This window comes from Pipistrellus kuhlii, unplaced genomic scaffold (genome assembly GCF_014108245.1).
Source record: "Pipistrellus kuhlii isolate mPipKuh1 unplaced genomic scaffold, mPipKuh1.p scaffold_m20_p_11, whole genome shotgun sequence".
Classification (NCBI taxonomy): domain Eukaryota; kingdom Metazoa; phylum Chordata; class Mammalia; order Chiroptera; family Vespertilionidae; genus Pipistrellus; species Pipistrellus kuhlii.
Genome location: NW_023425416.1, coordinates 2,440,058 through 2,467,220, shown reverse-complemented (window position 1 = coordinate 2,467,220; position 27,163 = coordinate 2,440,058). Strand labels below are relative to the sequence as shown.

At 50.2% G+C, this 27,163-nt stretch overlaps 1 protein-coding gene across 5 annotated transcripts in view; it reads right to left on the bottom strand.

The window, feature by feature from the left end:
* Positions 1-27,163, bottom strand: part of FRMD4B (FERM domain containing 4B) — a 203,672-nt gene that overhangs the window by 87,937 nt on the left and 88,572 nt on the right. For all 5 annotated transcript variants that reach the window (XM_045578941.1, XM_045578940.1, XM_036430563.2 and 2 more), the window contains exons 4-5: positions 20,695-20,787; positions 11,480-11,564 (exon numbers count right to left, since the gene is read on the bottom strand). In XM_045578941.1, coding sequence (XP_045434897.1) covers positions 11,480-11,564; positions 20,695-20,787 — 178 coding nt within the window. The remainder of the gene's footprint in view (positions 1-11,479; positions 11,565-20,694; positions 20,788-27,163) is intronic.

The following is a 27,163-nucleotide window of genomic DNA, read 5'->3' as shown; positions in this document are numbered from 1 at the left end:
TGCCCAGCGCGGACCTCAGCCCCCGCGCCCAGTGCTCCCACGTCCCGGCTCGGTTTCGGCGTTTCCCCGTCATCGCCGCCTGGCACAGGTGTTGTTTGTGAAGGGAGGTGTGGCCTGTGTTCTCACCGAGGAAGCCAAACAGGTTCCGGGGCCTCCCCGCATGACAGCTCAGACAGCAGCTCTCCCCGGAACGCCTGGTCCGCCTGGCAGTCCCACCTGGCAGCTCCTCCCCAGCAGGCAATGCCCTTCTGAGGCGCCCCCAGGGCGGCTGTCCCCGCAGGCTGTGCAGGTCACTGGTCCCTCACGCCTACAGGCGCCTCACTGACAGCCGTGGCTGAGAGCATCAGCAGGTGCAACACAGTTCAGAGTAAGAGCCACGCTGAGGGGCATGGACACGCCCATCCCCGCATGGGCAGGGGGCAGACTGCCCTCGCTCGGGCGGCAGCAGGTGAGGGGTTAAACCCACGGGCTCTGGCTGGCGTCATGCTGCCCCGGGTGAATCCCAGCACCTCCCCTTATTAGCTATGTGACCTGTGTGTGTTACATAAACTCTGTCCTCAGCATTCTCATCTGTAAAATGGGAGATAATAATAGCACTTATCTGGCAGGTAAGTCACCGAACTTACCTCATAGGATTGGCGTGGGAACAAATGCATGCGTGCACGAGTGAGTGCCCAGCTAATGACATGTCAGCTGCGATGGCCATGCTGTTCTGTAACAACAGCCCCTGGCTCCTGCGTTAGGAGAACACCTTCATTTCCCCAGAGCAGGGACTAAAGGCCGCTGAGGTGAACAGGTGCCTCTGAGGACCACGGTCTCCTGACGGTGTCACTTGCCAAGGACGCTTTCCCACCCACGAGCTCCGTGACCTTACATGAATCCGTAGCCCCTCTGCACCTCCGTTCTTCTGTCTGTACAACGGGGCCACCCGCTTCCTTCCTCATGGGCCGTGGTGGGATCACATGTGCACCACCCGGCACAGGCAGGATGCCCAAAAGGTGCCCTTCCCTCCCTCAGGCTCCGGGCTGGCCTGATGCTACACCTTCCTCTGCTCGCTGTTCCTGAGGTGGGACACCCTTTCTCTCCCAAACACCCGGAAGAGGAGAAGTGAAAGGTATCTTTCTAGTGTCTTGTCTCTGGACCTTGACCCACATTTCTCAGAGTGCAGCTGAGCTGAATTGAAACCCGGCCCCATTTAACCTGCAGCAAGCCCCCAGGCTCCTCAGCGTTTTAAATAACGTGCCGATGGGGCTGGACTCCGTGCCCACACAGCCATGTTTGCATAGCCACGCAGAGCTTCGGCAACTGAAGAAATCACATTTAACATATATATATATATATATATATATATATATATATATATATATATACACACACACACACACACACACACACACATATATATATATATATATATATATATATATATATATATATATATATATATATACACACACACACATTTCAGCGAGGAAGTGAGAGGGAGAGAGAGACAGAAACATCAATGATGAGAGAGGATCATTGATGGATTGCCTCCTGCACGCCCCCTGCTGGCTATCAAGTCCACAACCCGGGCATGTGCCCTGACCTGGAATAAAACCCTCAAACAGTGCAAATCACATTTCTTGCTAACCAGGCATGTAAGGAGATACGTGGCTTTCTCAGTAGCTACAAACAAGAGCGCTCTCTTCCCCCCTGCGTTGCTCTCAGGGAAGGCAGGCCTGGCGGCGGGGAAGCTGCCTGTAGGGAGCACAGGGTGTGTGTGTGTGTGCACATGGAGACAGCGATGCAGATGCAGGCTGCCTCACTGGGGGAACAGCCCTGTGTGCACAGGAGCCCCTCGCAGTCAGATATGGTGCTGGGCCCTGCATGAGCAGCTACCCGAATCCGTAATGGACGCCCACAGCCAGTCACCCCTCCGTGCATCTGCATCTGTGGCTGTTCTCACGCTGCTCACTTTCTCCTGGGCCGGGAGCAGGGCATCCTCCAGGGAATGAGCTTCAGTGAGCACACACCTTCAGCAGCGACCTGAAAGCCACTCACCGAACAGCTGGGGGCTTTGTTCCTTGTCATCTACCCGGTCCTGTGCCGTGTCTTGTGTTATTGTCTCTAGTCACCTGCATATGACTTAGATGGAAAACATTCCACACTAAATTCCCACAACTGAATTAAAAATGACCCTAGGAACAGCCAGAGGTCATGGCGCCTTACGACATCATGTTGCATAAAAGTTCTAAATGCTTTCCGAGTCCCTCTCAGAAAGAAGCTCCCAGGGCCCGACATTCACAAGATAAAGCAGAATTTAAAGGAACCTTGCTTTTATATATTTTTTACTGATTTTTTTTTTTACAGAGGAAGGGAGAGGGATAGAGAGTTAGAAACATCAATCAGCTGCCTCCTGCACACCCCCTACTGAGGATTTGCCTGCAACCAAGGTACATGCCCATGACTGGAATCGAACCTGGGACCCTTCAGTCCTCAGGCCGATGCGCTATCCACTGAGCCAAACCGGTCAGGGCGGAACCTTGCTTTTAATTTCTTCCTCCAGACAACAGAATTTAACACTAAGAACACTACCCATGAAACAAAATGGTTAACTGTGCATCCTACTTTTTTTCATCAGCAACAGAGCAAACAACTAATCAAGTAGAGGATTGCGCTGGACCATGCGCAGGGAGGGAGATGGTCACGGGGTAATCGGACTTCTCCGCACAGAAGGCGATGACCAGAGGTCTTTCTGACTCAGCAGGTGTTGCGTGTGCTCTCTGCGTGTTCACAATCAGTCAACCGCCGGAGCTCTTAGGAAGCGCAAGTCTCAGGAGAGAGAGGCCGTCACAAAGCCTGTGGTGCCACGCCATTTTATTTCTCCAGAGTTAGCCAAAAACTCTACTTTAAATATTTCTGCTTCTGGCCAAGATCGTATAATAGGAAATGAATTTAACCTCTCACCAGAAAAAGACACCCTAAAAGCTAGGCAATAAATAATTAAACAACATTAAAAAGAGAGAGAGAGAGAGAGAGAGAGAGAGAGGAAATTTTACCTTTTACAGCAGCATGGATGGATCTAGAGATTTTTTTGCTAAGTGTAATAGGCAGTCAGAGAAAGACAAATACCATATTATCTCACTTATACTTGGAATCTAGTGAACAAAATAAACTGATGAGTAAAATAGAAACAGAGGCACATCAACTGTGGTAGGAAGTACATAGGCACAAGAGGGTTGGCCAGGCTCCCACGGGTGGCAGCTGAAGTTCTGGAGGGATATTTCAGATGCAGGAGGTTCCCCTTAAGTAGTGTGGATTCTAAACCCCAAGATGGGCTCCACAGCTTAGAGCACCAGAACTGGGAAAGGTGCCCAATAGCATTAGTCTATGAAAAGCAGCTGGGTTTCTGTCCACCAGGGAGAGACGATTAGAGATACAGGTACCTCTTAAAGGGTAAATGCACAAAATTTTGTTCCCAGCCATTCACCCTGGGCTCAGGCAGAGGGAGGGCAAAGTGAACGAGAGCCATATGAAGAGAGCATGGGTTGATGGCTCTGAGGAGAAAGCTGTAGGGTCAGCCACCAGGATCCCTGTGCTGAGCCATACTGCAGATGCCATCTTCCTCAGGCAGAGCATTCCCCTCCCTGCAGCATCAGCCTGGGGGAAGCAATAGCTCCACACACTGAAATGCCTCTCGCCCACCCTGTGGAGCTGTAGCCCTGCTGAGGCATACAGCTGAAGGCTGTTCATTGATTAAGCCTAACAGGAGCCTGGATGTGGAGGCAGATCTCTGGGTGCCTTGAGGCTTTTTCTGACTTGCCCCCAGGCCCAGGAGAGGGAGCCCCCAAGCTGTGGATCACTGATAGCTCCAATCAGGTTGCCCAGGGCCAGTCACAGGCAGCATCTGACATAGGTGTTTGCTAGAGTTCCTTTGCAACAGCTCAGAACCATTAATCCCAGTGGTCAGCTTCAGACAACAACAGAATTCAATAAGCTTCATAAGCAGCATATCCACAGAGAAATCTTGGCAGGCACCAAACCATACTGAGGTGAATTCCTTTTCATGTGATCAGCACCTGCACAGCAGGTGGTTGAACCTCATAGTCAACTAGCCTGAGGGTCAATCTCACACACAATAAGGCCAATAGCAATCAAGACTCAATTACAACAGGAAGGACTGCATAACATGCACAAGGTATAGCACCCAACTCAGGTGCTCAAGGAGACTGAGTTTTACAGGTCACCCACATAAAGCCACCCTTCCAAGACTTGTAGTCATAGCAGTTCTATCTAATACACAGAAACAAACACAAAGAGGCAGCCAAAATGGAGATACAAAGAATCAGATCCTAACTGAAAATAAAAACAAGAAGGTTCTCCAGAAGAAGAGCTAAATGCAATGGAGGCAAGCAATTTATCAGATGTAGAATTAAAAATAATGATTTAAAAAATATATTTTATTGATTTTTTACACAGTGGAAGGGAAAGAGATAGAGAGCTAGGAACGTCGATGAGAAAGAGAATCGACCAGCTGCCTCTTGCACACCTCCTATCGGGGATGTGCCCACAACCGATGTACATGCCCTTGACTGAAACCTGGGACCTTTCAGTCCGCAGACCAACACTCTACCACTGAGCCAAACCGGTTTTGGCTAAAAATAATGATTATAAGGATGCTCGACAACATGAAAAAGGTCATGGAAACTATAAAAAAAAAACCAGTCAGAAATTAAGAATGAAATATCTGAAATAAAGAATACACTGAAAGGAATAAAAAGTAGGTTGGATGATGTGGAGGATTGAATTGGTGATTTGGAATACAAGGTAGAAAAAACACATTCAATCAGAGCAGGAAAAAGAATAAAGAATTTATAAAAATGAGGAGTAGTTTAAGGGCCCTTTGCAACAACATGAAGTGTGGCAATACCTGAATCATAGGGTACCAGAAGGAGAAGAGAAAGAGCAAGGGATTGAGAACCTATTTGATGAAATAATGACCAAAAACTTACCTAACCTGGCGAAGGAAAAAGACAAAGTTCAGGAAGCACAAAGAGTTCCAAATAAGATGGATCCAAACAAGCCCACAGCAAGACACATCATAATTAAAATGGTAAAGGTTAAAGACAAAGAGAGAATCTTAAAAGCAGCAAGAGAAAAGCAATTATTTACCTATAAGGGAGCTCCCATAAGACTTTCAGCTAATTTCTCAACAGAAGCATTTCAGGCCAGAAGGGATTGGCATGAAATATTCAAAGTGAGGTAAAGACTGACAACCAAGGCTATTTTACCAAGCAAGACTATCATTTAAAATTGAAGGGGAAATAAAGAGCTTCCCAGACAATAAAAAGCTAAAAGAGTTTGTACCACCAAATTAGTATTATAAGAAATATTAAAGGGTTTACTTTAAGAAGAAGAAGGAAACAGAGTAACATAGTTAAAAAAATAAAATGGCCATAAATGTATACCAACTGTATGCATACCAACTGGTTTAAATGCTCCAATCAAAAGACATAGGGTAGCTGATAAGAAAACAAGCCCCATATATATGCTGTCTTCATGAGACTCACCTTAGGATGAAAGATACACACAGGCTAAAAGCAAAGAGATGGAAAAAGGTAATTCATGCAAAAGAAAAGAAAAGCTGGTGTAGCAATACCTATACCTGACAAAATAGAGTTTAAAACCAAGGCTATAGTGAGATACAAATGACAATACATGATGATAAAGAAATACAACAAGAGCATACAACCCTTATAAACATTTATGCACCCAACATAGAAGCACCTAAATATGAAAGCAAATCTTGATGTACATAAAGGGAGAGACTTAAAGTAATACAGTCAGAGGAGGAGACTTTAACACTCTGTTGATATCAATGGATAAGTCTTCCAGACAGAAAATCAACAAGAAGAAGGCAGCCTTAAATGATACACTAGGTCAAATGGATTTGACATCTTCAGAGCATTTCATCCCAAAGCAGCATAATATACATTATTTTCAAGGGCACATGGAACATTTTCTAGGGGAGACCTATAAAATGTTTTGTTTTGTTTTTTAAAATAGTTTCCATGTCCTTTTTCATTATGTCGAGCATGAAAATGTTTTCATGTTAGAAAACAAAACAAGTCTCAATAAATTTAAGAAGAGTGAATTCATATCAAGCCTCTTCTCTGACCATGATGTTATAAAACTATAAATCAATCACAAAAAACAAAACAAAACAAAACTGAAAACACACAGACATGGAGGGTAAATCACATGTTACTAAACAATGAATGGATTAACAATGAGATCAAGGGAAAAAAAATCAAATGATACCTTGAAATAACTGAAAATTAGAACACAAAAGTCCAACCTCTGGGGGAAGAAGGAAAGCAGGCCTGAGAAGGAAATTCATGGCATTACAGGCCTCCCTCAAGGAACAAGAAAAGGCTCAAGTGACCAATCAAACTTCACACTTAAGGAACTTGAAAAAGAACAGCAAACAAAGCCCAAAGTGAGTAGAAGGAAGTAATTAACATCAGCACAGAAATTAACTAAATAGTGTTTTTTAAAAAATAATACAATGATCAATGAAACCAAGAGCTGGTTTTTTGAAAAGATAAACATGATTGACAAACCTTTTACCAAACTCATGAACAGAAAAAGCCAAAGGTTCTAAATAAACAAAATGAGAAATAAAAGAAGTAACAACCTGACACCAAAGAAATACAACGAGTTATAAGAAATTATTATAAACAACTACATTCCAACAAATCGGACAATCTGGATGAAATGGGTAAATTCTTAGAAATGTACAATCTTCCAAAACTGAGTTAGGAAGAATCAGAGAATCTGAATAGACAGATCACAACTAGTGAAATTGAAACAGTAATCACAGAACTCCCCAAAACAAAAGCCCTTGACTAGATGGCTTCAGAGGTGATTTTTGCCAAACATTTAGAGAAGAATTAACATCTATCCTTTTCAAACTCTTCCAAAAATTCAAGATGAAGGAAGAATTCCAAGATCATTTTATGAGCCCGGATTATCCTAATTCCAAAACCAGATAAAGACACTACAAAGAAAGAAAATTATAGACCAATATCCCTGATGAACACAGATGCTAAAACCCTCAACAAAACATTAGCAATTGATCCAGCAATAATTAAAAAGATCATACATCATGATTGAGTGGGATTTCTTCTGGGGTGCAAGGTTGGTATAATAACCCTAAATCAATAAACACGATACATCACATCAACAAAATGAAATATAAAAACCACATGGTGCTATCAATAGATGCAGAAAAAGCATTTGATAAAATACAGCATCTATTTATGATAAAAACTCTCAGCCAAGTGGGAGTAGAAGGAATATACTTCAACATAACAAAGGCTATATATAACAAACCCAGGTCAATAAAATACACAATGGGCAAAACTAAAAGTATTTCCATTATGACTGGGAACAAGACAGGGATGTCCACTTCCACCACTCTTAGTCAACATAACACTGAATTCCTAGCCACTGGACAGAAAATAGAAATAGACAGCAAAGGTATCCAACTTTGAAAATAAAAAGTAAAAATGTCATTATTTGCAGATGACACGAGAGAACCCTAAAGATTCCACCATAAAACTATTAGAACTGATAAATGTATTCAGTAAAGTAGCAGGGTACAAAATAAATATCCAGAAATCAGTTGTATTTTAAAAACATATATTTTTATTGATTTGAGAGAGGAAGGAAGAGAGAGAGAGAGAGAGAGATAAGAAACATCAATGATGACAGAGAATCAATTGATTAGCACACCCCCTACTGGGGATTGAGCCCACAACCCGGGAATCAATTGAACCATGACCTCCTGGTTCATAAGTCCACGCTCAACCACTGAGCTACACCAGCATGGCTCTGAAATGGTTTTTAATTTATTTATTTGTTTTGTTTTGTTTTAACTAAAAAGCAGTTTGTGGTGGGTAGTCAGGTCCTAGGCTGGTCTCTTCCCTGACGAAGGTCAATCTTTAACTGAAAGTGTCTTTCTCTTTTAGCAAAATGTTCTCCAGGTCCATCCATGTTGTCATTGGAATGTCAAAGCTATTTTTTTTCTGGGCCCCTGAAAGCAAAGCACCACTCTGTGGAGACCACAAATCCCCTCATAGTTTCTAAGTTAATTGCTGACTGTTAACTGTCCTGCACCCACTTAAAGAAGTATGTGTCCATCATTTCACTTTATTTTTTTATTAAATATATTTTATTGATTTTTTACAGAGAGGAAGGGAGAGAGAGATAGAGAGCTAGAAACGTCGATCAGAGAGAAACATCGACCTGCTGCCTCTTGCACACCCCCTACCGGGGATGTGGCCGCAACCAATGTACATGCCCTTGACCGGAATTGAACCCGAGACCTTTCAGTCCGCAGACAGACGCTCTACCACTGAGCCGAACTGGTTTCGGCCATTTCACTTTTTATACAGTCCCAGAGGTTTCCCCTCCTTGCTTTTTCCCACCTCCCTAATTTATCACTAATGGATTTCATTAACCCACTTAAGCCTCCTCTTTTGATTGTAATGTATAAAACAAGGTGAAAAACCGCCATTCTCTGGAGCATTATCTCAATCTGGTGAGATTCTGCTTCCTGGGATTGTCAACAGTTTGGCTCAAATAAACTCACAAAAGTTCTTCAGAGGTTTGAATGTTTCTTATGTTAACAATGAAAATGTCCATACTATTCAAAGCAATCTACAGATTTAACACCAGTCCTACCAATATACCAATGGTGTTCCAAAAATTTATATGGAACCAAAGAAGACCCTGAATAGCAACAATGATCTTGAGAAAGAAGAACAAAGTTGGATGAATCATACTACTAATATCAAACTGTACTATAAGGCCACAGTAATCAAAACAGCTTGGTACTAGCATAAAACTGACATAAAGATCAATGGAAAAGAATAGAAAACCCAGAAATAAATCCACACCATTGTGGTCAATTAATTTTGATAAAGGAAGTAAATCACACAATGGGCTAAAGATATTAATAGAGTTGGGAAAATTGGACAAATATGTGCAAAAACAATGAAACTAGACTACCTTCTTACACCACACACAAGAATACACTCAAAATGGATTGAAGACTTAAATGTTAGACTTGAAACCATAAAAATTCTGGAAGAAAACATAGACAGTAAAACCTTGAGCATCTCTCATACCAATTTTCTTTTCTGATATATCTCCTCAAACGAGGGAAGCAAAATTAAAAATAATCTAATGGGACTAATCTATACTAATAAAAGGTAATATGCTAATTAGAACGGACATCTTCCAGACAAGCCATGGTGGCAGGGGTCGAGGCAGAGGCAGTTAGGGGTGATCAGGCCAGCAGGAGGGAGCAGTTAGGCAGTGATCAGGCTGGCAGGCAGAGGTGGTTAGGGGTGATCAAGCAGGCGAGCAGTTAGGAGCCAGTGGTCCCGGATTTTGAGAGGGATGTCTGATTGCCGGTTTAGGCTTGATCCCTATGGGATTGGGCCTAAACCGGCAGTCAGTCATCCCCTGAGGGGTCCTGGATTGGAGAGGGTACAGACTTGGCTGAGGGACACCCTCCATGCATGAATTTCATACACAGGCCTCTAGTTTATACTAATAAAAGGGTAATGTGCTAATTAGACTGATAGACCGGACTTCTTCCAGATGTCATTTCGGATTCCTTACTGACAAAGCTGGGGGCATGGCCGGCCTGCAAACTGCCTATGGCCCCTTGCCCAGGCTGGCCCCACCCCAAGCAGGGACCCCCACCCTGATCCAGAGCCCCCTTCAGGGAAGGCTAGCTGGCCCCCACCTGTGCACCAGGCCTGTGCACTATATAATAAAAGGGTAATTGAACCTAAAGGTGGAATGATCAGAAGACCACTCACTGGACCAGTCACTATGAGGTGAACTGACCACCTCTTGGTGCCTTTCTCCAGCCAGCAGGCTCCCATAGTCTGATGGCCACTCTTGGCGGGGGGCAGGGCCAGCAAGCAGGGGGGAACAGCCGACCTCTTGGCCCCCCCCCCCCCCCACCTGCTGTCAGGCATGGATCATCCAATGGTGAATGGGGAACCAGGGGTGGGTGGCGGCAGGGGGCAGGGCTGGCTGTGGGCAGGTGGGGAAGATGGCCCTGATTGCAGGCCAGGCCAAGCGACCATACTGTGTACGTATTTCATGTACAGGGCCTCTAGTTAAACTATAAAGTTTTTGCACAGTAAAGGAAACTATCAACAAAATGGAAAGATGACCTGCTGAATGGGAGAATGTACTTGCCAATGATACATATGATAAAGGGTTAATATCCAAAGTTTATAAAGTACTTATAAAACTCAACACCAAAAACCCCCAAACAATCCAATTAAAAAATAGGCAAAGAACCTAACTGTCTCCAAAGAAGACATACAGATGGCCAGTGGACACATGAAAAGATGCTCAGCATCACTGTCCTCAGAGAGATGCGCATTACAATCACAATGAGGCACCACCTCACACCTGTCAGAAGGGCCATCCCCAGTAAACCAGCAAGCAGTGCTGGTGAGGATGCGGGAGAGGGGACCCTGTGCATGCAGACTGGTGCAGCCACTGTGGAAGCAGTATGGGTTTCCTCAGAAAATTCAGAACGGAGCAGCCTTCTGACTCAGCAATTCCACCTGCGGGCATATATCCTACGGAAACGGAAACACTAATTTGAAGGAATATATGCAGCTCTGCGATTATTGCGGTGGTATTTACAGTAGCCACATTGTGGGAACAGCCCGGTGCCCAGAGAGAGAGGAAAAAGCTGCTTCCCTGCAGTAACCGAGACACTGTTGTTTGTGTGTGCGCTGGTTTATTTACCAGAAATTAGCTTCATTTCCCTGTTTCAGATTTATTTCATTTTCCCCATCACCATTTATCCCCTCTACGCCGTCTTCCACCTCTACCCGTCTCCTTCCATCCCCAAAATCACCACATGAGCTCTTTCTCTTTTTTCTTTTTTACTCACCCCCGCACTCCCAGCCCCCTCCCGGGATGTCTCTGTGAGTCTGTCTCTGTGTGGCCTGCTAGTTCAGTTTGTTGATTAGCGTCCACACACGAGTGAAGTCACATGGCACCTGTGTTTCTCCGACCGGCTCATGGCCCTTAGCACAATGCGCTCCAGGTCCCTCCATGCTGCCCCAGGGAGCATTTCCTCCTCTTTGTGGCCGAGCGGTTTTCCCCAGACCGAGCGGCTCTCTCCAGAGCCTGGCTCTGAGCGGAGGCGCACAGCCGGGGCTGGAATGAGGCTAAAGGCGGGGACAGCAGATGCACCGAGGCAGCTGACTGTGTGAACCGTCCTCAGCGGCAGCTGGCTTCCCGCCCTCAGAAGAGCTGCCATGCTGGGGTGCGGTGAGGAAGGAAGACCCCCGGGAGATTGTGGCCTGCTTTCGTGGAGCGGGAGGGAGAGCAGAGGCTGCCCGCCCCGCCCGCCCGCAGTCCGCCTGGAGAGCGGGGCACAGCGCCTTACCTGGTGCACACAGGCCTTGGCGTTCAGGAAGAACAGCTCCACGGTGGTCCTGTCCTTCAGGAACGAGATGCTCTCGATGTAAAACCTGGAAAACAGCAGCAGGTTTGTCCTTCAGATCTCTCCCTCCTCCTGGCATAGTTTCATCCCTCATTCCATTCCCCCCTTCTCCCAGCATCATCCCCTCATTCCATTCCCCCAGTCAGAGAGATTCTGAGAAACCAAGGCACGCTCCTGCTGCCCCCGCCTTTCAAAGGAGCCTGCAGTCAGCGTGCGTGTGGGTGAGTGTGCACATGGGCAAGTCCCCTCGCTCAGGTGCGTGTGGGTATGTGTACACAGGCTGTCCCCTCGCTCAGGTGCGTGTGGGTGTATGTGTGTACACAGGCTGTCCCCTCGCTCAGGTGCGTGTGGGTGAGTGTGCACACGGGCAGGTCCCCTCGCTCAGGTGCGTGTGGGTATGTGTACACAGGCTGTCCCCTCGCTCAGGTGTGTGTGGGTGAGTGTGTGCACACGGGCAGATTCCTCGCTCAGGTGCGTGTGGGTGTGTGTGTGCACATGGGCAGGTCCCTCGCTCAGGTGCGTGTGGGTGAGTGTGTGCATGTATGCAGATGCCCTCGCTCAGGTGCGTGTGGGTGTGTGTGCACATGGGCAGATCCCTCGCTCAGGTGCATGTGGGTGAGTGTGCACACGGGCAGGTCCCCTCGCTCAGGTGTGTGTGGGTGAGTGTGTGCATGTATGCAGATGCCCTCGCTCAGGTGCGTGTGGGTGTGTATGCACATGGGCAGATTCCTCGCTCAGGTGCGTGTGGGTGAGTGTGCACACGGGCAGGTCCCCTCGCTCAGGTGCGTGTGGGTGTGTGTGCACATGGGCAGATCCCTCGCTCAGGTGCGTGTGGGTGTGTGTGCAGTGTACACACGGGCAGGTCCCTCGCTCAGGTGTTTGCTGTCGGGAGAGAGTTACAGGGACTCACTTGGCCTCTCGTTTGGCTGGAATCCCTAAGGCAGCTTCAAATCGGCCCTTGAGGGTGAGGGTTGAGGGCAGAGCAGGCCCATGAGCCAGTAGCTGAACCTTGAGGCCTGTGGCTTTCAGACCCCAGGGCAGCAGGAGTCTCAGCAATAGCCTCCTCCCCCATCTCCCATCCCCCTACCAGGCAGGCCTTTCCCTTGGCTGGAAGCCAAACTCTCAGCAGACCTTAACTTTGGTCTTTTCTCTGGCAAATGGGGGCACTGGGCCCTGCTGCCTGGCCTGCTTCTTGGGCCTTTGCTGGGTCAGCTGCAGGTCCCAGTAGGCGGCTGAGAGGCCCTGGGGAGGGGGGCTCCTCCACAGTTTCTGTTTTCGGCATGTAGACAGCAGGTGGGCGAGCGGGCCTGGGGCAGGAGGGGCCCGCGGCCCAGTGTTGGCCCCCGCTGAGCCACTCAGGGACCCGCCCCGCCCTGCCTCGCCCCTCCCAGCTGGCCACCCCCAGAGAGAACTTGCTCTCCTGGAGGGAGGGTCAAGATAAAGTCGCTGCAGGATCATGCCTGGCCTTGGGCACTCCCCCTCCCAACCCTTCAACATGCAAAGCACGTGAAGAAATAAGAAGGCCTTGGGAGACTATCAGGGAGATGGTAAATCATTTGAAAAGTTCCATCGCTAATGTTGAATCACCAAGTTCCAGAAAGCCTGCTCCAAAAGGAGGCCCTGGTGGGAGGCCCTGGTCAGAGGCCGAGCACACCGACCTACTGACCTACCCAACCGCCTCTCAGGGGGTCAGAGGGCAGAGGGTCAGAGGGCAAGGGTCAGAGCAGGAGTCACAGTGGGGACCCAGCAGGAGGCCGATGCCCGCCTCTCAGCAGCCCAGGGGGGCGAGGGTGCGGGGCGCTTCCTGCCTCCTCAGCCTCTGCCATCCCTCCGCTGACAGACCGCACCGCGGCGGCGGCCACCTGTCCGCAGCCTTCCCCTGGGGGCAGGTGCCGGTAGGTACCCCCACTTCACAGGCACAGAAACTGAGTTCTGGAGCTGCGCTTACTGGCAGGGTGAGGCCCCTTTGGGGCCTGGGACTCCATAGACTCTCCTCCTGGTGGCCTCGGCCAGCCCCCAGCAGCAGGCTTCCCCTTAGAGAGAGGACAGCAGCCCCAGCACCCTCCCCCCACAGTGCCCTGCGCAGAGTGGACCCAGAACCGGGGGACATCAGGGGAGAGACCTGGAGGTGGCCCATGAATGGCCGGCCTACGGGAGTCTCAGGCGGGAGGCGCCCAGACCCATCCCTCGCTGCCCGTCTCAGTCAGACCGAGAGCTCGGCTCCCTCCCTCTCTGCGGAAAGCGGGAAATTCTCTTTGCCTTTCCCTTTTGATCACTTCACTGTGTAGCTCTAGCAAAGAAGGCTGGTATTACGAGCATAATCTCAATGAACTTTCATACTAACAAAGTTCATAATACGTTCTTAATATTTAAAACCCAGTCATTCACATTTTTTCCTTGTTTCCAAAACTTTTTTGGTGAATTTGCAATTTATGTTTTAGATAAAGCCGGTTACAGCAAGAGTTACGTGCACAAGGCTAGTTCCTGCCGGATTCCTATCTTCTCGTGGCCTCGCTGGCTCAGTTTTCCTTCAGTTCTCTTAGCTAGCCCAGCGGGTTCCTGTTCCTGGCCACCAGACTCCAGACTCACAGCGGCCTTCCTGCGTGCAGGGACAGCGCCTGTACAGGACTCTGCATGCATCGTTTCCTCCCATGCCCAGGACAACCAGAGGCTGCAGGTGGCACATTGCAAACCCATTCTACAGGTGAGAAAACTGACATGTTGAGCATCTTCTCCAAGCCATGTAGGTGGAGCTATGATTCCAGCCAAGGCCGGGCAGACTCCCAAGCCCATATTCCCAACAAGCATGGCACACCCTTCCCCACAGCAGTGCAATGACTGGAACACGGACACTGTGACGGGGCCCAGGGCGGGCTGCCACGAGCTCAGCTTCTGGCTGGAGAGGGAGAGGCTGCCAAACTGAAATGCAGAGGAGTGTGCACTGCAGGACAGCTGAGCCGAGTATTAAAGAATGCATGAGCTCCCCAGGTAACCAGGGGGAAGGCCCCGGGGGAGGGCACGCTAGCCAGACCGTCCTGCGCGTCTGTGAGAATTTAAGAACCCGTAGCAGGGAGCTGGGCGGCCGAGCCCAAATCCACGTGGCTTATCCGCTCTGAACTGACATCTTTGTGCGGGAACCTGGGCTCCCTGCCCCTGAGGCCAGGCCCGGCTCTGGTGAACTGGCCCTGCCCCGGTTCCCATGCTTCCTGGCACTGCGCCTGCCGCTCTCTCCTCTCTGCCGGCATCCGGTTACCTGCTCCCTGAATGCTCAGCCCCTCTCTCCCTCAGGGGCCCATGGCCATGACCATGACCGCGTATCTCTGGCGGGTCCTCTGGGAGGACAGCTCCCCGGAGCACCCATCCACACCCACAGGAGCTGGGAACGGGCTCCGGGCCTCTTCGCCGAGGGAACGGACCGCCCACACGCAGAGTGCAGCCTCTGTCCAGCCCTGAGGCAGAGGGTCCGTGTCCCCCTGCAGGCCGTGGGCTTCCCCGGGTTCTGTGCCGGCGAAGCCCGGGGTGAAATTTCGGTCTCAGCACCCAGGCTTCTGGCCGGGCTGGGGATGTGGTTTGGAGACAAGCCTCCTGCAGCGGAACAAGGGCCATTTCTGAGAAGAGCCTTTGCTTGGAGCGGTTCTGTCTCTGCTCCTCCCACCAGCATGGTCCCCTTCCTGATGGGACAGGCGCTCACCAACCACTCACAGCGATAACGGAGCACTGCCTCTGTGCAGGCAGAGAGGGTGTGCGGCGGGCAGACCTGCTGGCCAGAGGACACCACCTCAGCCACAGCCCGCAGGGTCATTGGGCACGGCTGCCCACAGCGGTCTGACACGTGGGTGCCGGTACTTCCATCGTCAGCACTGTGGACTCGAGGAGATGCTGATGGCCTGGGGCTGGGCCGTGGCTTGGCCTCGCAGGGCCTCGCCCTCCTCGGCTCCGCAGGGGGAGAGCGTCCTGTGTCCACAGCGCTGCCCCCGTGCGGCCGGAGAGAGCTGGAGATGAGCCTCTGCCTTCCCTCTCCGGAGGCTGGAACAGAGGGGCCGGCTTAGCTGGCAATCTCTTTAAAATGTTATAAAAACAAGAATGGGAAGTCCAGGTACCTTTCCTAAGCTCTTTCTTTCAAGGAAGCGGCGTGCTACGGAAGTAGCCATTTCGCACAGACCAGGAAAGAAGTGCGAAACAGCTTTTTCTGACCAGTTCCGCTGCTCCTTCCTCACGGAGTGTCTTTGCTTGGTGTGCCCGGCTTCGCCATGTCTGCGTGGCACCTCAGACGGGGTGAGCTGGCACTCTGAGCCACGCTGAGTTGGCGACCAGCATCCAGTGAGGGTGGAATGGAACGCCTCGTTCCGGGGTCGCTCAGTCCCTGCGGACAGTGCAGCCCCCGTGGTTGCCCACATAGGTGGGTTTCGGCGAGACCCTGGCCCACGCTGCGCAGGGAGGCCTGGGCCTGGCTGGTGCAGGCTGCTGGGGGCCTCCTTGTCCACAGGCTGAAGGGTCCTGGGTTCCATTCCAGTCAAGAGCCCTGATCGGGGCATGTGCAGGAGGCAACCAATCAGTGTGTCTCTCTCACATAGGTGTCTCTTCCCTGTCTCTCTCTACGTCCCCCCCTCCCCTTCCATTCTCTAAAAACCAATGGGAAAATAAAATACCCTTGGGTGAGGTTGACAAAAGAAACATTAGGCCAGATGATGGGGACTCACAGGCTTGGTCATGATGCCTCCTTGGATCACACTCTTTCTAGAAGGCCCCATGTTCCAGAACCAGGAGGGGGGTCTGAAAAGGCTCCCCACCGTCTTCCAAAGACGCTGTGTGCAGCTCCTTGGACAGAAAGGTAGCTCCTCCAGCCCCCTCCGAACTCCCCCTGATGGGACACCTCAGGCCACAGTTATCGCTGATTAGGGCACCTCCATGGCCCCAGGGCGAGCTGGAAAGGTGACTTGGGAAGAGAAAGAGGGCAGAGAGGAAAGACCAGGAGGAGGAACAAACAGCAGGACTACTCAGAATAATGGGGTGGAGGATGCCCAGCTTCTGGCTTTGTGTGCGGCTGGGTGGGACCAACCCAAGCCACCTCCGCTTGCCTTCCCCGGGTGGGGGCCAGGGGCCAGGGGGCCGGAGGGGCGGGATGACGACGACCAGTGAGAGCTGGAGGGCGGGGAGCTTTCCCCGTGAGGTCACACCAAGTCCCTGATCTCCTGCTTAAATGCTTGCTCACTCAGGGCCAAGCTTTCCAAAGCTCACAGCTGGGCTGCATGGCCAGCAAGGCCTGTGCTGGAAGCTGATTCACAGCAGCAGATAGCGGCCCCCGGAGACGTCCCCGCACTGGGGGTGCGGACTCGGGACACAGAGACTTGGCCACATGAGGTGGGCACTATGGCACGGTCTCCTGTGGTTTGCAGCACATGCAGTGGAGCAGTGCAACCGAAGAGGAGACCCTGGTTTAGGGAAGGGGAACCCAGTGCCCCATCCTAACTGTCCCCCCCCTCCCCGCCCCCGCGCAGAAGCAGCGCCAGTCTCTGAGCTGCTCCCTGCACTTGGGCCGGCAGCCAGGTCAGACCCCCATGTCTATGGGACCCCATGCTGAGCTCAGGAGCCCTGAGACAGCAGTTAGCTCAGGGCCTGGTCCCTGGTTTCAGTAGAGAGGAAAGTTCTGGAGAGCAAGTCTGTAGGGTAGTTTCCCTTTTCACAGATGCTACAAGGAAAGAAAGTGCTATTTTATCATGTTTACACAATACTTAGCGAAAGCGTTTTGTATCTCCTGATCTCTCTTTACCTCTCACACCCAACCTGCCCCAAACCAAGTTCACCTCCTGCAGGCACCGCCCCGGAATCGGGCCACATGGTGGGTCTGGGCCTCGGGGTGGAGGGTGTGACTGAGTCTTGGAAAGGCTTCCAGGAGGGTTTCGGTGAGCCTCACCCTTGCAGGAGCCCTGGAATGCGAGGCACTTTCATCCAATCTCTTACTGACGTGAGCAATGGTTCTCGTTGAAATGCCAGCGCTTGCTGAACCCCGCCTCCCTGTTGGCATTGGATGTGCTCAGTCTCCTTGCCCAGCAGCCCCTCAGCGGCCAGGCCAGTGCGCGCACGGGGCTTGCTGATGGGAGAGGCCATGACCTTGCTCTCACCAGGGCCCCGTTTCCAGAGGCTCCACTGGAGCCAAACCTGCTGTGGGCCCGTCCTTCGGCGAATGTTCGGTGAACACCGGCCGAGAGGGGCGGTGCTGTGCCCAGGGGTGTGTGTGTCCCCAGCAGTCATTCCCCGAAGAGGAGGCGAGGCCCCGAAGGCAGCGACTTCACAGGGTGACGGCCGCCGAGGCGCTAAGGCCGCCGAGAAAGAACTTCGTGCCCCTTGACCCGGGTCAGCTCTGTTAACTGTTTGGCGTGTGTTTTGTTGGTCATTTCTTTAATTAAATTGGAGTAGCAATAAGTACTTAATTGGAATAATAACTACGACTATCATGACCTCACGGTACTGTTGGAGGAAGCATGGGGTGAGTCATTAAAGACCTGATAAGGATGGGAAGCTGGAGCCGTCCAGGAGAGTCCTGCCCAGCGACTGGGCGCCTGGAGATAACACGAAGGGCAGGAAGTGTGAGTCCGGCAGCTCAGGAACCTGCGCCCGAAGATAGGGGCTATATGAATGCGGCACGACGGGAAGACGGTTCCTCCCCTGGCATTGTGAGACCAGAAGCAGATCACGTATTAGCTGTCAAAGAGCTAAAACTCCAGCCCTGTGCCAGAGGTGTGGCACTTGCTGTGTTCTCTGAGCACGAAGGCAGAGCACCTCCGTGAGGGGAGTCAGGGCCTGCAGCTGAGCTGGAGCCGGGAGTGGGGTGGGGGGTGGGGGGCAGCCCTGCAGCTGAGCCGGGGGGGGGGGGGGGCCTGCAGCTGCAGTGCTCACAGGCTGGGAGCTCAGTTATGGAAGCTCACAGGTTTATACCCAATGACAGATCCCAAGTAAAAATGAAGTCACCCGACAGCTGCCACCCTCACTTTTCTCTAAGAAGGGAGAGAACTGGGGGTCGGGGTAAAGGAAGAAGCCTGGAGTGTGTGTGTGTGTGTGTGTGTGTGTGTGTGTAATTTTTCCTTTTCCCTTGGTGCTTTCATGTAGTGTGAAATGTTTACTGGGATGATATAGTTCTTTGTAAAAAACCTGGTATACATTAAGCCATTTCCCTACATGATGCAGATTAAAATGTCTGTATCCTCTGGCCCCTGCTTAATGCTAATCTGCACCCCCCGTGGCTTGCTGGCTTGTTTGTCCTTTTCTCCACTGCCATGGACACAAGCACTCACGTCACTCTCCTCCCACGAAAGCCCATGTTTTCTGTAGAATTCCTGTGCACGGCTGCATGCCAGCAACCCTCCTGCCACCCCTCCAGCGTGCTGCCCCTCACAGGGTTAAAAAGGAAGAAGTTCTAAAACAGACTTCAGCGTGGAAAGCAAGAAACAGATCGGGAATTGTCAGCACTTTGTTTACTGACTAAAGAGTAGATACCATCTACAATCATCAATTCATATATGAAAAGATCCATAAAAAAAAGGAAGGACATATTATTACCACACTTTTGGATTTCATGGAATACATTGAAGTTGGAAGTTGAAGAAAAAAGTTTGGAAATCAACGTAATTTTGCCAGGGAATCCTATATATTATAATAAATGGCTAATATGCAAATAGTCCTAATGGCAGAACGATCAGTTGTTATGGCGCATACTGACCACCAGGGGGCAGACGCTCAAGGCAGAAGCTGCCCCCTGATGGTCAGTGCACTCCCACAGGGGGAGCACCACTCAGCCAGAAGCCCTGAGCCAGGCTCACTGCTGGCGAGTGCAATAAGCCAGCAGTAGGACATCTCCGAACTGTGAGAGGGTGCAGGCCGGGCTGAGGGCCCTCACCAGCCCCAGTGCATGATTCCTGTGCACCGGGGGCCTCTAGTCATAGTATAAACCCCCCTCAGGAAGAGTAAGGAGCTTCCACTATCACATCATAAAACAAAGCATATTTCAATATTCAAAAAAGAACATAAGCTCAGACTAAAAGAACATCTTTCAGGTTGGTATAGATTTATAAAAGCATATTTAGATTTATGGTAAATCTACTGTCTTAGCTTGTTTTATCATGTTTGGTTTCAGTCCAGAAAAATAAAATTTATCATCAAATTCAGGAGAGTGGGAAGAGGGGCTTTCAGAAAAATTAATAAAGTTTTATTTCTTAAGCTAGGAGCAGAGCATGGGTGCGACTGTTCATAGCACTTGATTTATCTTAGAGTGTAAATAATTAAAAAAATTATATATATATATATATATATATATATATATATATATATATATATATATATATTTTTTATAGAGAGTGGAGGTGGGGGGAGAGAGAGAGGTAGGGAGGGAGAGAGAGCAAGGGACATCGACTTGTTCCATCTATTTATGCCTTCTTTGGTTGATTCTTGTATATGTCCTGACAGGGGATCAAACCAAAATCCTTGTGTATTGGGATGACACTCTAACCAACTGAAATACCCGGCCAGGGTGATGTGAATAACTAATGGGAAAAAATGGGAAAAAATACCGCCTCCTACATCATTGATGTAGTGAATGCACCCACTTCAGGAGGAAATAACGGAGCCCCACCCGTGACTGCGACGGCCCCCGCCGAGCGGGCAGGCCAGCGCGCACCGTTCTCGGCAGTCCCCGGCCTGCAGGCTGAGTCCAGGTTTCCCCGCGTTAAGCCCATTCTCGCAGTGAACACTGGCTTGCATTTTGTGTTCCGGTCAAATTAAAGGCGTGACATTATATACATTCAATTATTTCCACAGTCTCCAGGAAACACACAGAAAATGTAATAATAAATGCTTGTCATATTTCAAATATAAGAAGTCCTAAAGTACGTTAAATCAGAAACAGGTTTAGGGATTAAAACGCACCACCTATGTTTTTCTCGCTTTAAATTGGTCCAAGGGCTTGGAGCAGGAAAGGGAGGTGATTCTGTCCTTCCTTTTCAAAGAAAACCGTCCCACCCAGGCCTGAGGGAACGGCCAGACGAGTAATGTTCCACTCAGCCCTGTTTCCGTAGGTGGCTTCTTTTTAACCCTCAGCCTCTGGTCACCAGCATTTGTCCGGTTTTGAAGGGAAGGGGGTGCTGGGTGTGTCTGCGGATACTTACCTCACGGCAAAGTGCAAAATGGCTGGGCCTGGTTTCTTGGGCAAGTCATGGTCAAGGACCCGGTGATCTAACTGCAGCCAGTTCTGCTGACCGCTGTGAGGGAAGGCAAAGGCAGAGGGTTAGACAGGAAGCCAGAGCCAGGCTCAGAACCCACTGCCGGCAACGCCGCGAGAGGCCGCTGCTCCCAGACACGCACGGCGGGGATCACCCTGGTGCACCAGCAACGAGGGCTTTTAGCGATTTCCCGGGGAGAGAAGCCCTGCCCGCGTCAGCATCTCCATCCCGGGAGCTCGGCACTCCCTGAGCGCTGTTTGTAACGGTGACAAGTGGATCACAGTCTGCACATACAGTCCCTCCCTGAGCATTGTGTGTAATGGTGACAAGTGGATCACAGTCTGCACATACAGTCCCTCCCTGAGCATTGTGTGTAACAGTGACAAGTGGAACACGGTCTGTACATACAGTCCCTCCCTGAGCATTGTGTGTAACGGTGACAAGTGGAACATGGTCTGCACATACACTCACTCCCTGAGCGTTGTGTGTAGTGTGTAACAGTGACAAGTGGAACACGGTCTGCACATACAGCCACTCCCTGTAGTGTTGTTTGTAACGGTGACAAAACTCGAAACAACCGGAATGCCTATCAGGATATTGCTTCACAAATAAACTTCACCTGAGGGATAAAATACAATGCAGCCATATAAAAGATTGATACCATCTTTACAAACTCATTTTGAACAATATCCAAGATATGGTTTTAAATGGAAAGGCGGTGCATACAGTGAGCACAGTAAGTCACCATTTTTAAAATTAAAGCCCAATATCCAGATAGGGTGCACGAGTATATCCTCTGAGAAGGCAAGCAAGAAATAGCACCAGGTGACATTAAGTGTATTAATCTTTAAATTCTTAATAAATATAAAATCTGAAATATTTTAGATAGTCATGAAGGGGAAAACTTGATCATTTAATGAAATCAGGCAGACAACTAAACTACCTTTCTTTAAAATTTTTTAAAAATTTATTTTTAGAGAGAGAGGAAAGGAGCAGGAGAGAGGAAACATAGATGTGAGAGTGAACATCGATTGGCTGCCTCCTGCATGTGCCCCAACCAGGGACTGAGCCTACAGCCTGGGCATGTGCCCAGATGGGGAACTGAAACACCACCTTTTGGTGCATGGAGATGGCACCTTACCCACTGAGCCACACCAGCCGGGGCTACTGTCACTTTTTACATCTACAGGGTGACTACCCTCTGGGTGCTGCTTCTATATGAAAGTCTAAATTGAGCCTTCTAATATTTAAGCAGATGTAGGGTGGGCAGAAGGTTTATAGTGTTCGCATGGAAATCCTATCTAATGAAAGAGTAATATGCAAATGGACCATCACTCCAACACACAAGATGGCTGCCCTCATGTGGACATAAGATAGCCACCACAAGATGGCCAGTAGGGGAAGGCAGTTGGGAGGGACCAGGACTGCAAGGGAAGAGCAGTTGGAGGAGACAAGGCCAGCAGAGGAGAGCAGTTGGGGGGAACCAGGCCTTCAGGGGAGGGCAGTTAGGGGTGACCAGGTCTGCAGGGGAGGTCAGTTATGGGGTGATCAGGTTGGCAGGCAGAAGCAGTTAGGGGCAACCAGGCAGGCAGGTAGTCAGGCGGTTGGGAGCCAGCAGTCCTGGATTGTGAGAGGGCAGTCAGACATCCCTTGAGGGGTCCCAGATTGGAGAGGGTGCAGGCTGGGCTGAGGGACACCCCTTCCCCCGTGCACGAATTTCATGCACCAGGCCTCTAGTCTATATAATAAAAGCCTAAGAGAGTTACAACGGAACTAGAACAACTGGTTGCTGTGACATGCACTAACCACCAGGGGGCAGACACTCAATGCAGGAACTGCCTCCAGCCTGCAGGCCCTAATCGCCAATGTGGCCTGCCAGACAACCTTCCAGCCCGCTCCCCGCTCCTCCCCGCCGGTCCTCCGGCCAGCAGGCCTAAATCGCCTGATCAGGGCCAGACCCCCAGGCTGGGACAGGGAACTGGGGGTGGGTGGTGGCGGATTTCAGCCCCTTTCCCAGGGGGTGCCAAGGGCAGGCTCCCTCCTTGGGGCCAGCAGCCAACTTCCTGGGTACCTCCCCCCATTCTTCCCCCTGGCCAGCAGGCCCCAATCGGCCTGCCACCTGCCCACCATGGTGGTGGTTGGCCCCTCCCCCCCTGCCAGCAGTTCCTGATCCTCAATCGGGCCGGGCCCGGGCTTGGATGAGGAGCTGGGGATGGGTGATGGCGGATGCGGGTGCGGGGAGGAGGAGGTGAGGAACCACGCTGTGGCAATGCTCGGGGGGCAAGGGAAGGAGGATGCAGGAAACCTAATCAGCCCTGATCACCAGCCAGGCCTAAGGACCTACCAGTGCACGAATTTCATGCACCGGGCCTCTAGTAATACAACAAATACTAAATAATAAACAAGAGCAAACCTTGTGTTTCACGTACTCATAATTGTACATCTACTTTCCCCCGACCTTTGAGAATATTTGTTTATTTACTCAAGGGCCTCACCACGTTTATGGGTATAAATAGCTCTTCCCGAGCTTTGCCCTCCGAGCAAGGCAAGGTCTGCCACCCTGGCTCAGGACCGCCTCTGCAGCTTTCTCCAGCTGTCTGACCTGACGCTCTGCTTTGGGCTGTGAATCCCAAGAGGGCACAGACTCTGTGTTGCTTGGTGACACCAAATTTAAGGCTGTGTGTCGCAGAAGGTTGCCCAGGACCAAACCAGAGAGGGTGGGACCTGCATCACCACCATTTGTCCACCATCCAGAACTGAAATATCATGGCTGACATGTACACATAAGGAACTGTTTGACATAGAAATTGAGTCTCAAAAGAACTGTTGGCCCAGAGAGAAACTCACTACAGACTGATTCATTTGCCTCTCAGCATAACCATTATTGTTTGTCTCATTTTTGGTTCTTATAAGTGTATTTCTTGTATCACATGAGCTCACTCATCTAGGAAAAATAATGAGCAATATAAACTGATGAACAAAAATAGACCCAGAGACAGAGAAGCATCGATCAGACTGTCAGACCTCAGAGGGAAGGTAGGGGATGGAGGGGATAGGGGAAGAGATCAACCAAAGGACTTGTGTGCATGCATATGGGCCTAGCCAGTGACCATGGACAACAAGGGCATATGTGGGGAAGGGTTTGGGGTGGGATGAGGACAATTATGTGATACCATAATCAATAAAGAAATAAAAAAAAGAGTGTGCTGATAGTGATAGGTGTCAAATGATAACACAATCAAATCTATGAAGGGCCAGAAGACATTGCCCAACCTATTCTGGTATTGAGTAAACAATTAAAAAAAAATCAGAAATCCTAAGCTATATTTATTATAAATAGAGAGGAAAAATGGACATAAATAATATTACTATTAATAAAAATATCAATAGTTCCTCTTCATTGGGTAGCTGCTCTGTGCCAGCCAGGCAGGAACTCGGTGTGACTGGATGTCCTAATTAACAGCAACTCGGCAAGGAAAGTGGCAGAGCTGGGATTTCACCCCAGGACTTTCCACACAGGGAAGATGAGTCAGCTTTATAATAACTTTCGGCTTGATCACTTACTAGTTTTAACAGTGAAGCAAATATTTTTGTTTCGATAATTATAAAATAAGGCTTCTGATAACTGTTCCTAGCTTTCCTTGGATGAATATTATGAAGATAAATAAACTGATATAAGTGAGCAAGGGAAGGGCTTTAGAAGTACTAGTGTTTTATGTAAAGATGATACAAAGATAGAGGACTGGCAGTTAAGGGTTTCTTACCCTGTATTTTATCACGTTTAGGATGGCACTAAATTAAATATGTATCCCAATTTCAGAGGTGTTCAAATGTGCTATAAAATAAATAAAACATTGTATAGCATCAGATCTCAAAAGTTTTCTTGTGAAAAGGAGACTCCTTTTGAATTGTCTTTTTTGCTTTTACATAGGAAAGATGTGGCATCATTAAAAAGCATAATGCAGTCCTGGCGGGTGTTTCTATGTGGAGCATCAGCCCTCATGGCAGAGAGTCGCAGGTTTGATCCCCAATCAAGAGCATGCAGCTTTGATCCCTGGTCCAATGCGGCATGTGCAGGAGGCAGCCAGTCGATGTGTTTCTCTCACATCTCTCTCTCTCTCTCTGTCTCTCTCTCCCTTCCTCTCTCTCTCCCTCCCTCTCTCTCTCTCTCCCTCTCTCTCTCCCTCTCTCTCTCCCTCTCTCTCTCTCCCCCTCCCTCTCTCTCTCCCCCCCTCCCCTTCCTTCCACTCTCTCTAAAAATATCAATGAAAAAAATCCTCCAGTGAGGATGAACAAACAAAAAAAGCACAATGTATATTTATATGAAATTGCATGAAATGATGTCCAAGAATGAATAACTCAATTATATTAACCACAGAAGCACACTCAAAACACTATTATATATGGATGAAACTTCTTGGATATAATTTTGGAAAGATATAAAACACATTGTTACAATCAAAAGAGATTGGCTTCAACTATGATATTAAATGTTTTAATAAGAAGATATCCATGTAAATTTAATATAAGATAATTTTCTAAAGGATAAATTGAAAATTAGATTTTAAAAATCCATCCATAATCTCACCAACAGGATAAACTCAGAATAGGAAGTGAACTTTAGCCCCAGCTGGTTTGGCTCAGTGGATAGAGTGATGGCCTGCGGACTGAAGGGTCTTGGGTTTGATTCCAGTCAAAGGCACAGGCCTGGGTTGCAGGCTTGATCCCCAGTAGGGGGCTAGCAGGAGGCAACCTATTGATGATTCTCTGTCATCACGGATGTTTCCATCTCTATCTCCCTCTCCCTTCCTCTCTGATATCAATATAAATACATTTTAAAAAGTGAACTTTACACATCACCCTTTCACTGAGATATGCAAAGCTAACGTGCTACTTTATAGTCTTGGAGGCTAAGGAGAGACCTCAAAGCTCGTAACCCGCTTTTCTCAAGTTCCATCAGCCAATAGCAGAGGTAGCAGGTGAGGCCACTGACTCAAAGAGACATCTGGTCTGCACGCCCGGCACCCGCAGGCCCCAGAGCCGTTCCCTTTGGCCAGACCTGCACCGCCACAGGCCTGCCAGCTGGATGACGACCAGAAGTCAAAGCTGCGCTGTAACCCCGTGTGCTATGTCTGCATAAGGAAAGCTTATACCAAAAGTCCTTTCCCAACAGGGAGATCCATGCATCCGGTTAGGAAGTCAGAGCCTGTGAACGAGGGAGCTGTCAGGAAGGCCGCGGCTGCCCCCTGGCGGCCACAGGCTCGCCCTGCACACGCCCCGCCGGGCAGGACGAGGTCTCAGGAGCCCCTGCCGCCTTCTGGCCTCCCGGGTATCAAGCCTGGAGGTGGGAGGTGGGAGGTGGGAGGTGGGGGGATATCAAGCCGGAGGTGGGAGGGGGAGTGGGATGGATGCCCCCTCACTGCTGTGGTCCCGGGGCTGCCAGTTCCAGTCTTCCCGCTCGGGGGAGGCCTGGGCACCAGCTGGTCTGCTGACCAGCGCCCTCTGCTGGCCTCCGGGAAGCCCGCCCCCCTGGGCGCTGCGCCCCGCCTCTGGCGTCAGAGGCCGTGCTCCCGCCTGGGAGGCTCCCCTGCGGCCGAAGGTGGGCGGGAAGGAGGCGGAAAACACTTTCCCAAAATACCCACCAGACAAAAAGGACTGGGCCTGTGACCCAGACGTCCCAGGGAGGCACCCTCAGACAGAGCAGTTCTCCAGACCCGTCCCCAAAGGCAGAGGGCCAATGCCCTCCCTGCACAGACAGCCTGCCACTCCTCTCCCCACCCTCCTTCTCGCCCTTCTCCCGAAAATAGACAGCCAGGCGGCGCCTTCCCGCGGCCATCCTCAGGGGCCTTTCCCACAGGCATCCTTCAGGGCCTTCCCCACGGCCATCCTCAGGCGCCTTCCCCACGGGCATCCTTCAAAGCAGACGCAAGGAGCCAGGGGGGCACTTGCCACTTCCCCACCCCATGGCTGCTCTCCCCAGAGGGTTAGGCAGAAAGTCTGGGAGGGAGCAGCAGGGCCTGTCACTAGAGGAAGTTATCCATCCATCCATCCATCCATCCATCCATCCATCCATCCATCCCTTTGCTTTCAGAAGGAGCACCTGACCTGCCGCTGTCTGCTCATCCCTCCTGGGCTCCTAGCTTTCCCAGGAGGTCCCTTGTGGCCATGGCCTGCTTTTCGGGCCACCAGGGCGTGCAGCCTGGGGAGCATGCAACCCCATCACTCCCCTACTCAACATCCTCCCGTGGCCGAGGGGTCCCTCTCCCACCACCTGCCTCATGATCGCAGGGCTCCCCATGTCTGTCTCTCCCCGGGGAAACGCACCATGTTCAGCACGGCCCACGGAATGCCTCTGCCCTGGACTGTCCTCTCCTGTGCCCTCTGAAGTCCACCTGTCCTACTAGGGCTGATGTCT